The sequence below is a fragment of the Lepidochelys olivacea genome (genome assembly GCF_965140295.1).
Source record: "Lepidochelys olivacea isolate rLepOli2 genome assembly, chromosome: 11".
In the NCBI taxonomy this organism is placed as follows: domain Eukaryota; kingdom Metazoa; phylum Chordata; order Testudines; family Cheloniidae; genus Lepidochelys; species Lepidochelys olivacea.
This window is the reverse complement of record NC_140421.1, coordinates 21,713,999-21,729,652: the sequence shown is the minus strand read 5'-3', so window position 1 is coordinate 21,729,652 and position 15,654 is coordinate 21,713,999. Positions and strand designations below refer to the sequence as shown.

The 15,654-nt window shown below is 41.8% G+C and overlaps 1 protein-coding gene across 1 annotated transcript in view; it reads left to right on the top strand.

Moving 5' to 3' along the window:
- Nucleotides 1-15,654, top strand: part of LRP1B (LDL receptor related protein 1B) — a gene marked incomplete at its 5' end in the record, with an annotated part of 885,246 nt that overhangs the window by 409,145 nt on the left and 460,447 nt on the right. Inside the window, 2 exons of the mRNA XM_084642729.1 lie at nucleotides 1,080-1,277; nucleotides 8,368-8,572. Of these exons, the coding sequence (XP_084498855.1) occupies nucleotides 1,080-1,277; nucleotides 8,368-8,572 (403 nt within the window). The remainder of the gene's footprint in view (nucleotides 1-1,079; nucleotides 1,278-8,367; nucleotides 8,573-15,654) is intronic.

Here is a 15,654-nt window from a genome sequence, read left to right as displayed (position 1 = left end):
ATTAAGATTTTCTTTTTTTGCTCCAGACCTGGCTGGTCACTTTGACAGAGATCTTGTTCTTTGTGAAAGTAGTCATTGCTGTGTTTGACAGCTTTTCTTAACTTAAATTAGCACTGCATTATGTGTGAGTTAAGGGTACATACATAACATACTTAACACAAATCCACAGCTACAAGGAAATAAAAAGTTAAGGCATCTAACATTACATTCCTTTTACTCATCCACCCAGAGACGTACATTTCACCAGTAGAACAAATGCCATGCACCAGACAATACAAAATATCCTCAATTCTGTCTCAGTAGAGAAGCCAGGGTTCTAGCACCCTTTCTCAAAACACAAGTGAGTATGATTTTTCAAGAACAGTTCAGAATGGTTAGTGGAGGGAAAGTCTGGTCTGTTTGTGGTAGTGGTGGTGAATTTGAAGAAGTTGTGTGCTGTTAGATGCCTTAATTTTACAATTCCTTGTTTTTGTGGTTTTGTGTTAGATAAGTTGTTTATGCAGTTTAACTCACACAAAGTAATCTTTTTTGTATTATATTAGTTGCAGTACATAGTTTTCAACTAATTGTTAATTAGAGCAAAACTAGATAACTTTTAACAGACTTATTTTCTCTGAAGCATTTAAGAAAGTAAAAACTTCACTGAAGTTCTTATTTTAATTTTGATAGCTTAAACTTTTTTTCTGGCCTTAATCCTGGAAGTCCAGGGAGGGAGAGGGAGAGGGGAGGAAAGAACTCCACCACTTAGCTCTCATCCAGAAGACATTCTTTGGGTTTTGCCTGTGGACCGCTGACTGACTGAGTCAGATATCCTTGTTGTTAATATCCATTCAACACCTTTAGTTGAGGCAGGTGAGCAGAAGTCTAAATTGGTCTGAATTATATATATTTGCAAAATTTACTCTTTGTTGGAAAATGAATGAGCTAGTAAGGCTTACAAGATCTATTATTTTAATCAAATTGTTCCTCCAATAAAGTACTCTGCATTCTCGTTCAGCTATGTGTGCCTTATATCAGTAAGTCTACTAAAATTATACTCTTTATTATACATTTTAATGTATAATCCATTGTACTTCCAGATCCATTTGAAGCTTTCATCATTTTTTCCATTCGTCACGAGATCAGAAAGATTGATCTTCAGAAGCGAGACTACAGTCTCTTAGTTCCTGGTTTAAGAAACACAATAGCACTTGATTTTCATTTCAATCAGAGCTTACTGTACTGGACAGATGTGGTGGAAGATAAAATTTACCGAGGCAAGCTTTCTGAAACTGGAGGTATGAATTTAACTTTTTACTTATTTTAGTAGGTCCTTAAAAAGAGAGTACCAGCCAAAGTAATGCAACCATAGTACATCAAACTCTTCAGATTCTGGCCAAGCTATTATTCTTACTCCTCTGAGAGCAATTGTTTTAGGTTATCTCCAAAATCAGGCAGGTGTCACTGGTTTAGTTATGCTTGGTTTACAACTTGAATATTATCTTTGGAACTGTAAAGTCGAGAGACTTAATTTTTAATGTGATACTTTAGATTCTGGTACACAATATTATAGCTTTTTTTTTTTTTTTTTTTTTACAAATGCAGAAATATGAGGCCTTTAACGTGGTGACCCAACCACAATATATGTAATCCCGGCCTATAGCACATCATACTCTCACAGTGTATGTAGAAATACTTTAATAAAAATGTTTTCTAGGTTGATATGCACCTCAGTGTTCTTTCACTGAAAACCTAGCAAACAAAATCACACATTATCTAAAGTTTCAATATGTTCAGAAATTTGATTTCTAAATTTCCCGTTTCCTATTCCTGTAAACTAAAACAGTTCATTTTTCAAGATATTGACCCAAAATATATTTTATACATAAGCACATACTCTCTCATTACTTGTGAGAAAAGAAAAATAACTAATGAAGATAAATATCATGTCAGATTAGCTATTATGTGGTCTCTCAATGAAAAATATGCATAAAGACTCATTAAATGGAGAGGTTTTAGAGTAGTAGCCGTGTTAGTCTGTATCAGCAAAATCAATGAGGAGTCCTTGTGGTACCTTAAAGACTAATAAGGGTATGTCTACACTACGAAATTAGGTCGAATTTATAGAAGTCGGTTTTGTAGAAAACGTTTTTATACAGTCGACTGTGTGTGTCCCCACACAAATGCTCTCAGTGCATGTAGTCGGCGGAGTGTGTCCACAGTACTGAGGCAACCATCGACTTCCGGAGAGTTGGACTGTGGGTGGCTATCCCACAGTTCCCGCAGTCTCCACCGCCCATTTGAATTCTGGGTAGAAATCCCAGTGCCTGATGGGGCTAAAACATTGTCGCGGGTGGTTCTGGGTACATATCGTCAGGCCCCCGTTCCCTCCCTCCCTCCGTGAAAGCAAGGGCAGACAATCGTTTTGTGCCTTTTTTCTTGAGTTACATGTGCAGACGCCATACCACGGCAAGCATGGAGCCCGCTCAGGTAACCATCACCGTATGTCTCCTGGGTGCTGGCAGACGTGGTACTGCATTGCTACACAGCAGCAGTTTATTGCCTGTTGGCAGCAGACAGTTCAGTATGACTGGTAGCCGTCATTGACGTAGTCCTGGGTGCTCTTTTAACCGGGTGCCTGGGCAAACATGGGAGTGACTCAGCAGGTCATTTCCCTTGATTCGTCTCATGGCGATTGAGTCCTATCAGCAGTGCACTGTCTTTTAATCTGCAGCTAGCAGAAGATGGTGGCCAGTAGTCATACTGCACCGTCTTCTGCCGAACACCCAGGAGATGACGATGGCTAGCAGACGTACTGCACAGTCTGCTGTCAGCAAGATGTATAAAGATATATGAAGTGGCTCAAAACAAGAAATAGATCAGATTTGTTTTGAATTCATTTTCTCCTCCCTCCCTCCCTCTGTGAAATCAACGGCCTGCTAAACCCAGTTTTGAGTTCTATCCTTGAGGTTTTGAGTTCTATCCTTGAGGGGGCCATTCAGTTTCTTGCAAAGCCACCCCCTTTGTTGATTTTAATTCCCTGTAAGCCAACCGTGTAAGCCATGTCGTCAGTCGCCCCTCCCTCCATCAGGGCAACAGCAGACAATCGTTCCGTGCCTTTTTTCTGTGCAGACACCATACCGCGGCAACCATGAAGCCCGCTCAGATCACTTTGGCAATTAGGATCACATTAAACACCACATGCATTATCCAGCAGTATATGCAGCACCAGTACCTGGCAAAGCGATACCGGGCGAGTAGGCGACGTCAGCGCTGTGATATGAGTGATGAGGACATGGACACAGACTTCTCTCAAAGCACGGGCCCTGGCAATGTGGGCATCATGGTGCTAATGGGGCAGGTTCATGCGGTGGAAAGCCGATTCTGGGCCTGGGAAACAAGCACAGACTGGTGCGACCGCATAGTATTGCAGGTTTGGGATGATTCCCAGTGGCTGCGAAACTTTCACATGCATAAGGGCACTTTCATGGAACTTTGTGACTTGCTTTCCCCTGCCCTGAGGCACAAGAATACCAAGATGAGAGCAGCCCTCACAGTTGAGAAGCGAGTGGCAATAGCCCTGTGGAAGCATGCAACGCCAGACAGCTACTGGTCAGTTGGGAATCAATTTGGAGTGAGCAAATCTACTGTGGGGGCGGCTGTGATGCAAGTAGCCAATGCAATCAAAGATCTGCTGATATCAAGGGTAGTTACCCTGGGAAATGTGCAGGTCATAGTGGATGGCTTTGCTGCAATGGGATTCCCTAACTGTGGTGGGGCCATAGACGGAACCCATATCCCTATCTTGGCACCGGAGCACCAAGCCAGTGAGTACATAAACCGCAAGGGGTACTTTTCAATAGTGCTGCAAGCACTGGTGGATCACAAGGGACGTTTCACCAACATCAGTGTGGGACGGCCAGGAAAGGTACATGACGCTCACATCTTCAGGAACTCTGATCTGTTTCAAAAGATGCAGGAAGGGACTTTATTCCCAGACCAGAAAATAAACCTTGGGGATGTTGAAATGCCTATCCTTGGGGACCCAGCCTACCCCTTAATGCCATAGCTCATGAAGCCATCCACAGGCAGCCTGGACAGTAGTCAGGAGCTGTTCAACTACAGGCTGAGCAAGTGCAGAATGGTGGTAGAATGTGCATTTGGACATTTAAAAGCGCGCTGGCGCAGTTTACTGACTCGGGTAGACCTCAGCAAAACCAATATTCCCTCTCTGGTCACTCGATTTCTGATCTTAAAGCGACTATCCTTCAACAAAAAATCTTCGCAAAAAAGACTCCAACAAGAGACTGCTGAATTGGAATTAATTTGCAAATTGGATACAATTAACTTAGGCTTGAATAGAGACTGGGAATGGTTGACTCATTATAAAAAGTAACCTATTTCCCCTTGTTTATTCCTTTCCCCTCCCCACCCCCCATTCCTCAGACGTTCTTGTTAAACCCTTGATTTGTGCTGGAAATGGCCCACCTTGATTATCATAGACATTGTAAGGAGAGTGATCACTGTAGAGAAGCTATTACCAACAGGAGAGTGGTTTTGCTGGGCGGGGGGAGAGGAAACCTGGATTTGTGCTGGAAATGGCCCACCTTGATTATCATACACATTGTAAGGAGAGTGATCACTTTGGATAAGCTATTGCCAGCAGGAGAGTGGGGTGGGGGGAGAGAAAACCTTTTGTAGTGATAAAAACCCATTTTTTCATGGTCTGTGTGTAGAAAAACATCTTCTGTATTTTCCACAGTATGCATCCGATGAAGTGAGCTGGAGCTCTCAAAAGCTTATGCTCAAATAAATTGGTTAGTCTCTAAGGTGCCACAAGTACTCCTTTTCTTTTTGCGAATACAGACTAACACGGCTGTTACTCTGAAACCCTGAAATATTCCCACTGTTATTACTGCTTGCTGTGTGCTCCACAATATCTGTGAGAGTAAGGGGGAGATGTTTATGGCGGGGTGGGAGGTTGAGGCAAATCGCCTGGCTGCTGGTTACGCACAGCCAGACACCAGGGTGGTTAGAAGAGCACAGGAGGGTTTGAAAACCAGTTTCATGACTGGCCAGGCTACGGTGTGAAAGTTCTGTTTGTTTCTCCTTGATGAAACCCCCTGCCCCTTGTTTCACTCTACTTCCCTGTAAGCTAACCACCCTCCCCTCCTCCCTTCGATCACCGCTTGCAGAGGCAATAAAGTCATTGTTGCTTCACATTCATGCATTCTTTATTAATTCTTCACAGAAACAGGGGGATAACTACCAACGTAGCCCAGGAGGGGTGGTGGAGGAGGGAAGGACAAGGCCCCACAGCACTTTAAAAGTTTCAAACTTGTTGAATGCCAGCCTTCTGTTGTTTGGGCAATCCTCTGGGATGGAGTGGCTGGGTCGCCAGAGGCCCCCCCACTGCGTTCTTGGGCATCTGGGTGAGGAGGTTATGGAACTTGGGGAGGAGTGCGGTTGGTTACACAGGGGCTGACTTGGCGGTCTGTGCTCCTGCTGCCTTTCCTGCAGCTCAACCATACGCTGGACCATATTAGTTTGATTCTCCAGCAGCCTCAGCATTGAATCCTGCCTCCTCTCATCACGCTGCCACCACCTTTCAGCTTCAGCCCTCTCTTCAGCCCAGACATTTTGTGCTTTCCTGCACTCTGACATTGTCTGCCTCCACGCATTCATCTGTGCTCTGTCAGTGTGGGAGGGCAGCATGAGCTCAGAGAACATTTCATCACGAGTGCATTTTTTTTTTTGCCTTCTAATCTTCGTTAGCCTCTGGGAAGGAGAAGATCCTGTGATCCTTGAAACACATGCAGCTGGTGGAGAAAAAAAAAGGGACAGTGGTATTTAAAAAGACACATTTTATAGAACAATGGGTACACTCTTTCACAGTAAACCTTGCTGTTAACATTACATACATAGCACATGTGATTTCGTTCCAAGGTCGCATTTTGCCTCCCCCCAGCTCGTGGCTAGCCCCTCCCCCCTCTCCGTGGCTAACAGCAGGGATCATTTCTGTTCAGCCACAGGCAAACAGCCCAGCAGGAATGGGCACCTCTGAATGTCCTCTTAAGAAAAGCACCCTATTTCAACCAGGTGACCATGAATCACTCTCCGGAGGATAACACAGAGAGATAAAGAACGGATGTTGTTTAAGCGCCAGCAAACATACACTGCAATGCTTTGTTCTACAGTGATTCCCGAGTACGTGCTACTGGCCTGAAGTGGTAAAGTGTCCTACCATGGTGGATGGAATAAGGCTGCCCTCCCCAGAAACCTTTTGCAAAGGCTTTGGGAGTATATCCAGGAGAGCCACGAATGGCAGGGCAAATCAATCCTTTCACATGCTTGCTTTTAAACCATGTATAGTATTTTAAAAGGTACACTCACCAGAGGTCCCTTCTCCACCTGGCGGGTCTGGGAGGCAGCCTTGGGTGGGTTCAGGGGGTAGTGGGTCCAGGTCCAGGGTGAGAAACAGTTCCTGGCTGTTGGGAAAACCGGTTTCTCTGCTTGCTTGCTGTGAACTATCTACAACCTCATCATCATCATCTTCCTCGTCTCCAAAACCTGCTTCCTTGTTGCCTCCATCTCCATTGAAGGAGTCAAACAACACGACTGGGGTAGTGGTGGCTGAACCCCCTAAAATGGCATGCAGCTCATCATAGAAGTGGCATGTTTTGGGCTCTGACCCAGAGCGGTTGTTCGCCTCTCTGGTAGGCTTGCCTCAGCTCCCTAAGTTTCACGCGGCACTGCTTCGGGTCCCTGTTATGGCCTCTGTCCTTCATGTCTTGGGAGATTTTGACAAATGTTTTGGCATTTCGAAAACTGGAACATAGTTCTGATAGCACGGATTTCTCTCCCCATACAGTGATCAGATCCTGTACCTCCTGTTTGGTCCATGCTGGAGCTCTTTTGCAGTTCTGGGACTCCATCATGGTCACCTCTGCTGATGAGCTCTGCATGGTCACCTGCAGCTTGTCATGCTGGCCAAACAGGAAATTGAAATTCAAAAGTTTGCGGGCCTTTTTCTGTCTACCTGGCCAGTGCATCTGAGTTGAGAGTGCTGTCCAGAGTGGTCAAAATGGAGCACTCTGAGGTAGCTCCCGGAGGCCAATACCGTCTAATTGCATCCACAGTACCCCAAATTCGACCCGGCAAGGCCAATTTCAGCGCTAATCCTCTTGTCGGGGGTGGAGTAAGGAAATTGATTTTAAGAGCCCTTTAAGTCGAAAAAAAGGGCTTAGTTGTGTGGACGGGTGCAGGGTTAAATTCATTTAACGCTGCTAAATTCAACCTCAACTTCTCATGTAGACCAGGGCTAACAAATTTATTAGGACATAAGCTTTCGTGGGCTAAAACCCACTTCATCAGATGCATGGAGTGGAAAATACAGTAAAGAGGTATAAATACACAGGATATGAAAAGATGGGAGTTGCCTTACCAAGTGGGGGATCAGGGACCAAACCCTGCAACAAACCCAGTGCCAACTCTGTCCACATATCTATTCAAGGGACACTATTATAAGACCTAACCACATCAGCCACACCATCAGGGGCTCGTTCACGTGCACATCTACCAATGTGATATATGCCATCATGTGCCAGCAATGCCCCTCTGCCATGTACATTGGCCAAACCAGACAGTCTCTAAACAAAAGAATAAATGGACACAAATCTGACATCAAGAATTATAACATTCAAAAACCAGTAGGAGAACACTTCAGTCTCCCTGGAACTCAATAACAGACTTAAAAGTGGCAATTCTTCAACAAAAAACCTTCAAAAACGGACTGCAACGAGAAACTGCAGAACTGCAATTAATTTGCAAACTGGACAACATCAAATTAGGCCTGAATAAAGACTGGGAGTGGATAGGTCACTACAAAAATGAATCTTCCCCCCTGCTGATACTCACACCATCTTGTCAACTGGTTGAAATGAGCCACCTTGATTACATTGAACTCATTAGCACTACAAAAGTGATTTTTCCTCCCTTCTTGTCAACTGTTGAGAATAGCCCACTTCCACGTTAATTGAATTGGCTCATTAGCACTGACCCCACACTTGGTAAGGCAACTCCCATCTTTTCATATCTTGTGTATTTATACCTCTCTACTATATTTTCCACTCCATGCATCTGATGAAGTGGGTTTTAGCCCATGACAGTTTATGCCCTAGTAAATTTGTTATTCTCTAAGGTGCAACAAGGACTCCTCATTAAATGGAGACTGTCTTAACTATAGCATCAGAAAAGTTTTATATACAGTTTTGCATATTTTAATTATTTTTGTTTGGCACGCAGTGTGATCATGCATTTATCACATTTTAAGTGTTGTTCCTCTGTTCTAACCCTTTTATATGTTTGCTACCTTTTGATCTTTCTTAGGTGTGAGTGCCATTGAAGTGGTAGTGCAACATGGCCTGGCCACTCCTGAGGGTCTTACAGTAGATTGGATTGCAGGAAACATATACTGGATAGACAGCAATTTGGATCAAATCGAAGTAGCAAAATTAGATGGCACTTTGAGAACAACATTAATAGCAGGCGCTATGGAGCATCCCAGGGCTATTGCCTTGGACCCTAGATATGGGTAAATATACAATAGTTCTTTTTTTCATGATTGCTTATTAAAACACTTTGAGGAAGGGGCTTGAAATATATTAATGTTTCTTGGTTTATTTGGAGTGAGCGCTTACATTTAACTTACCTTTAACAATACTTGAAGAACTAATTTTTTTGGTGCAGTGAACCAGGGCATCAGGAGACGTAGGAGTCAGTCTAGTCTTGGCTTTTTTACTGACGCACTATGTGACTGTGCGCAAGTAACTTAACCTCCCTGTTTGTTTCTCCATCTCTAAAATAGGGATAATAATGTTTACCAGCCTTTGTAAATAGCTTGTAGATCTGCAGATGAAGAGTACTATATGAGTTCCAAGCATTATTATTTAGTAATAAGCAAAAGCAAAATATGTACTAGCTAAACTGGTTAATTCATTTATTTTACCCAATACCATACAGAATGAATTGCATTTCTATGGCTGTTAGGATACATATTTAATAAAGCAAACTGTTCAATTAAAGGTAGTCCTAAAATCATGTGTCAAAGAAACAGTATATTCTTCTATTCCACATAATACTACATGTGATTTGTAGGTCATATTTTTAAACAGTAGTGTATCTGTCCTGATACTATGGAAAAAATGGTCTAATGTTTCCGTACACTACAGCCAAGTCAAGTAAGGGTAAAATTAAACAAATGTCTTTATATTTCTCAAAATTGTTGTTGGTTGCTCTATTTAAAGTTTAAATGAAATTCATAAATACATCGACTAAAAAGTTAGCTAAGTGGAGTCTCTCGTCCTGATTGTCCTTGAATGTAGCTGCAAACAGGGAATAATTTAGTTGGCATAAGTGAAGTTAACTCAGTGTAAAACTGGTGAAAGTGAAAAGAAAATGAAGTTCCATTCCTGGAATCTGTAAGTCAATTTTCAGCCAGCTGTTGAATGACACAAGACTCATGTCTGGAAATATGTTTGTTTACTACATAAAAGATTTTGAAAATTATTTGAGTTAGACCATTTTATTGAGATAAATGAAAAATAATGATCAAGAGACAGAACACTGTTAAATCAATACTGGACAAAGTTTGATTTATTAAAATATTTTTGGAAGCCAAGATGTAATGTCTAAAGGCCAACTGGCCACAAAGACAAAGCCACTGTCTTTATACATAACAGCCTTTTCCCATTGATGATAAATTCAAAAATGGGTGTAAAAGATAAGGTAAGTTAGAAAGAATTTGTAGACAATAACATTTTCTAGAAAAGCAACTGTGTACACCTTTCCTTCTGGTAGTAACGGAAAAAAATAAAACCTTTGAACACACAAAGCATTACCTGCCACATGTATTCTAAAGAACTTTTGAATAACAAAATTGTATGTGATTCAAATCAAAGATTTGTTTGTATTGCTGCTAAATACTTAGTTCTAATTTTTCTTTGTAAGCATACGACTGTGACAATCCTTATAAAAATTATTGAACCAAATCTCTAGATGTTTTCAGTCACAGAATATGCTCAAGGAAGACTGTAACTATCCGCATATATGGTGAGCTGCAAATATAGCCAAGTAAGCATCATCCGAAAAAATTGGTTATACAGAAAACAGCTTTACATTCCTTAAAATGAGAATCCAACCAGAAGAAAAGCAATCTTAGGTCTTCTGATAATTTGATTTTGAGTCCTCCCTCCTTATCTATTTTATGGTTAATTTCTAACTTTAAACATTTTGAAAAAGATATTAGAAAGCTGTTTCAAAAAAAAATAAGAGATGTTTTTCAAAAAAGAGTGCACATGTGGGCTTTACACTTAACTTACCATATGTACATACAAATCAAGAGTGAAACTGGCTAACAGGGGCATAAAGGCGTCAAGGGAGCAGCGTGGGAGGGAAAACAGACAAAACAGAGTTGCTGTGTCCTTGCCTCACATGTTTGAGTCCCAAGTATATGAGCTTTCTGACAGGTAGTTAGTTGTGCACATTGAGTATTTATGCAAGTTTCAATTGTGCATTCACAGATGTATGCAAGCAATTGTGCAGGCCTAAAAACTAGATCATAATGTCTAGATTTGATTCAATCCTTAATAAGTACACACAATGTGGAAGACTTCAACTTCAACTCCACTGACACTGTACATGAAAATATTCGTGTTTTTATCCACTTATATATATTTAAATCTTGTATTAGATTTTGTTGAGATGGTAAACTTGTAAAAGATGGCTGAAATCTTTAATTTTTACCTCTGGTGAAATGTACTCCCCCAAAAAACTGGAATTGGTTAATTTTACTTAAGCATGATCACGTATCAAATAACACAGCTTGTTCCAAATCCAACTTTGAATAAGTGCATTAGTTTAGAAAATACATATTTAAAACATTTAATGATCTCTGGGAAATGCATAATAATTGTAAGGCATTTTCTTGAATAGCTTTACACAGCAGTGTATGTGTTCAGATTGCTCGTATTAAAGTGACTAAATAGACTTACTGAGAAAGCAGTGTAAAGAAGCACTCTGAACTGGCTCTAGATCAGAGAAATAGCTCTTACCAAAGCCAATCAGAGAAGCAGGTGTATGAGTTCTCTGAGGGAGTGCATATTCTTTTTGAAATGGACGCAGCTTGGGGGAATTGGCATGTGGAAGTATTCTGAACTTTTAAAAAATGTTACAGGCCCATTTCTAGCCTGTTTAATTTAAAGCATCCCTAGGCTCCTTTAAATTACATCCAAAATATCTTTCAGGTCAGGAGCAAGAAGGCTGTAGTTGACAGCAGAAGCTTTTAATACCTGTGAAAAGGCATACCCCTCTTATAGCCAATCAGTGTTTACAGTGAGTGATTTAAGCAGGTTATCTTAAAAATCACCCATTGGACTGCACAACTCCTAAGTACAGAATCCAGGGAACCCCAAAATATTTCTTCAGTCTGGTACAGCCACAGATATTCTATTATGGCTTCACTCTTCATATAGGAAGAGAAGAAAGGAATATCCAGAAGGAAGCATTTAGACATGGGAGCCCAGGCAAACCAAAAAGGGGAGAAATGTGCACAGTAAAAAAAATTAACATAACTACATATGGAAACATGGATAAAACGCCACAGTTTCAAACCCCTCTTGCTACAAATGGGCTACAGATATGCTCAGCTCCTACACAGTCAGTAACATCATAGAGAGCCAATAATTGCTCATAACTCCAGCATCCAAAAAATACAGACATAACATTTCTGGAATAGGTTTTCTGTTAAACATATGGTTTATGAAGAGTACTCGATGGAGTGGTGCACCATAAAGAGTGTATTGGCTCTCGTTTGAAATGACCTACACAGCTCACTTGTCGCTTTGCTGTTCATTGGTAATATACCCATCCCAAACTCATGGTAATAAAACCTTTATGCCATGTGAAATCATCATGTATACAATTGTGCATATTAGATATATATAAAGTTGCTGGTGATACACATTGGTACGAAATATTATTAAAATATGTTCTTTCATTTTAGAATCTATTTGGATATTTTTAGGCTATAAATCAATTACCTTATTTTTGAGACAGTGGAAGTAATTTGCATCTGATTATGCACACAGAATAGATAATAGTGGCTTTTTTAGAATAATAATATCTATACTTTAATGGTCTGTAGCTCATTTACTTGATTATAGATCCACTAGAGTCTAATGAATGTAGATACCCTTGACTCAATATGCGGTAATGGCTTCTTACAAGCAGTTTTGGTATATCATTTCTATGCCTATACAGTGGCTTCTCAGTTTGTTGATGATTGACCTGTCTGAGCTCAAAGTGGGTGTTTCACATGAAGTGAATGTCGTCTTGCTATAAAATATTAAGGGGAAAAGTGTAATGAATTCCTCGGAAGACATATTTATAACACAGAGTAATTGCTTTAAAGATTATAAGATTTTGAGTGGCGTAGGGAGTCAGCGTACAACAAATCTTTATTTACTGCAACACAAAAGGCCCTAAGGTGCCACAAGTACTCCTTTTCTTTTTGCAGATACAGACTCACGCGGCTGCTACTCTGAAACCTTCCAAATTTGAGTGAGTGGTGATATGGCCTGGCACAAACTTCAGTGGTGCTGCAACCCCAACCAGCTCGCAATACCACTCACTCAAATTTGGCCTGGCTAAGCATTGCAACCTCGTGCACAGGGTTGTAGCAGCACTCATATTTGGCCTGGCCAAAATGTGGTCAGGCCATGGCCTGGGTGGCCTCTCAGGCTCCACTGACTATAGCCTAAACTTTCTCCTGTTCAGTCCTCTCTACTACTACTTCCTTTATAATTATTTATGTATAAAATCAAGTGTCTGTAAAGCACTTTACATATATGAGCGGTATCTGCCCTGGAGAACTTTATCATCTGAATGGTTTTTCAATCTAAGGGTGAGATCCTGACCTCCAATGAGACTGCTTAAAACTCCCCTAATTTGGAATGAGTGAATGAAATTCCTTGCTCCTGCAGAGCTGATGTAGCCAGCTCTACACCATTCCTTCTCAGTTCTCCCAGAATAGGATACATACTGGACAAAGAGAGGCTAGAGCAATTCCTGGGTGACATAACAGACACTGGGGGCCAAAACTGCCCTGAGGCTGCTGTAACTAACTTCACGGGATAAACAGCTGTATTTAGGGGAACACAGTGTAGTTGTAGCTGTGTCAGTCCCAGGATATTAGAGAGACAAAGTGGGTGAGGTAATACCTTTTATTGGATCAACTTCTGTTGGTGAGAGAAACAAACTTTTGAACCATACAAAGCTCTTCTTCAGCTGTGGGAAAGGTACTCTGAGCCTCACAACAAAATGCAAGATGGAACAGATTATTTAGCATAAGAAGTTAGCACATATTGTAAGGGACCATTCAAGGCTGAGTGGCCCATTAACACCTCTGCAGTCACAGGACAAAAAGAGAAAACGAGTACTTGTGGCACCTTAGAGACTAACAAATTTATTTGAGCATAAGCTTTCAAGAGCTACAGCTCACTTCATCGGATACATGCAGTGGAAAATACCAAATACCAAGTACAGTGGGGAGATTTTATATACACAGAGAACATGAAACAATGGGTGTTATCATACAGACTGTAATAAGAGTGATCAGGTAAAGTGAGCTATTACCAGAAGGAGATCAGCGGCAGTGGGGAGAACCTTTTGTAGTGCTAATCAAGGTGGGCCATTTCCAGCAGTTGACAAGAACTTGTGAGGAACTGTAGGGGAGAAAATAAACATGGGGAAATAGTTTTACTTTGTGTAATGACACATCCACTCCAGTCTTTATTGAAGCCTAATGTAATGTTGTACAGTTTGCAAATTAATTCCAATTCGGCAGTCTCTCGTTGGGAGTCTGTTTTCAAAGTTTTTTTGTTGAAGAATTGCCACTTTTAGGTCTGTAATCGAGTGACCAGAGAGATTGAAGTGTTCTCCGACTGGTTTTTGAATGTTATAATTCTTGACATCTGATTTGTGTCCATTTATTCTTTTACGTAGAGACTGTCCAGTTTGGCCAATGTACATGGCAGAGGGGCATTGCTGGCACATGATGGCATATATCACATTGGTAGATACACAGTGAACGAGCCTCTGGTAGCGTGGCTGATATGATAAGGCTCTATGATGGTGTCCCCTGAGTAGATATGTGAACACAGTTGGCAACAGGCTTAGTTGCAAGGATAGGTTTCTGGGTTAGTGTTTTTGTTGTGTGGTGTGTGGTTGCTGGTGAATACCTGCTTCAGGTTGGGGGGCTGTCTGTAAGCAAGGACTGGCCTGTCTCCCAAGATCTGTGAGAGTGATGGGTCATCCTTCAGGATAGGTTGTAGATCCTTGATGATGTGTTGGAGAGGTTTTAGTTGGGGGCTGAAGGTGACGGCTAGTGGCGTTCTGTTACTTTCTTTGTTGCGTCTGTCCTGTAGTAGGTGACTTCTGGGTACTGTTCTGGCTCTCTCAATCTGTTTCTTCACTTCAGCAGGTGGGTATTGTAGTTGTAAGAATGCTTGATAGAGATCTTGTAGGTATTTGTCTCTGTCTGAGGGGTTGGAGCAAATGCGGTTGTATTGTAGAGCTTGGTTGTAGACAATGGATCGTGTGGTGTGGTCTGGATGAAAGCTGGAGGCATGTAGGTAAGTAAAGTGGTCAGTAGGTTTCCAGTACAGGGTGGTGTTTATGTGACCATCACTTATTAGCACCGTAGTGTCCAGGAAGTGGATCTCTTGTGTGGACTGGTCTAGGCTGAGGTTGATGGTGGGATGGAAATTGTTGAAATCCTGGTGGAATTCCTCAAGGGCTTCTTTTCCATGGGTCCAGATGATGATGTCATCAATGTAGCGCAAGTAGAGTAGGGGCATTAGGGGACGAGAGCTGAGGAAGCGTTCTTCTAAGTCAGCCATAAAAATATTGGCATACTGTGGGATCATGCGAGTACCCATAGCAGTGCCGCTGATTTGAAGGTATACATTGTCCCCAAATGTGAAATAGTTATGAGTGAGGACAAAGTCACGAAGTTCAGCCACCAGGTTTGCTGTGACATTACTGTTCCTGATGGCCTGTAGTCCATCTTTGTGTGGAATGTTGGTGTAGAGGGCTTCTACATCCATAGTGGCTTGGATGGTGTTTTGAGGAAGATCACCGATGGATTGTAGTTTCCTCAGGAAGTCAGTGGTGTCCCGAAGATAGCTGGGAGTGCTGGTAGCATAGTGTTTGAGGAGGGAGTCTACATAGCCAGACAATCCTGCTGTCAGGGTGCCAATGCCTGAGATGATGGGGCGTCCAGGATTTCCAGGTTTATGGATCTTGGGTAGCAGATAGAATACCCCAGGTCGCGGTTCCAGGGGTGTGTCTGTGTGGATTTGTTCTTGTGCTTTTTCAGGGAGTTTCTTGAGCAAATGGTCTAGTTTCTTTTTGTAACCCCCAGTGGGATCAGAGGGTAATGGCTTGTAGAAAGTAGTGTTGGAGAGCTGCCTAGCAGCCTCTTGTTCATATTCCGACCTATTCATGATGAAGACAGCACCTCCTTTGTCAGCCTTTTTGATTATGATATCAGAGTTGTTTCTAAGGCTGTGGATGGCATTGTGTTCTGCACGGCTGAGGTTATGGGGCAAGTGATGC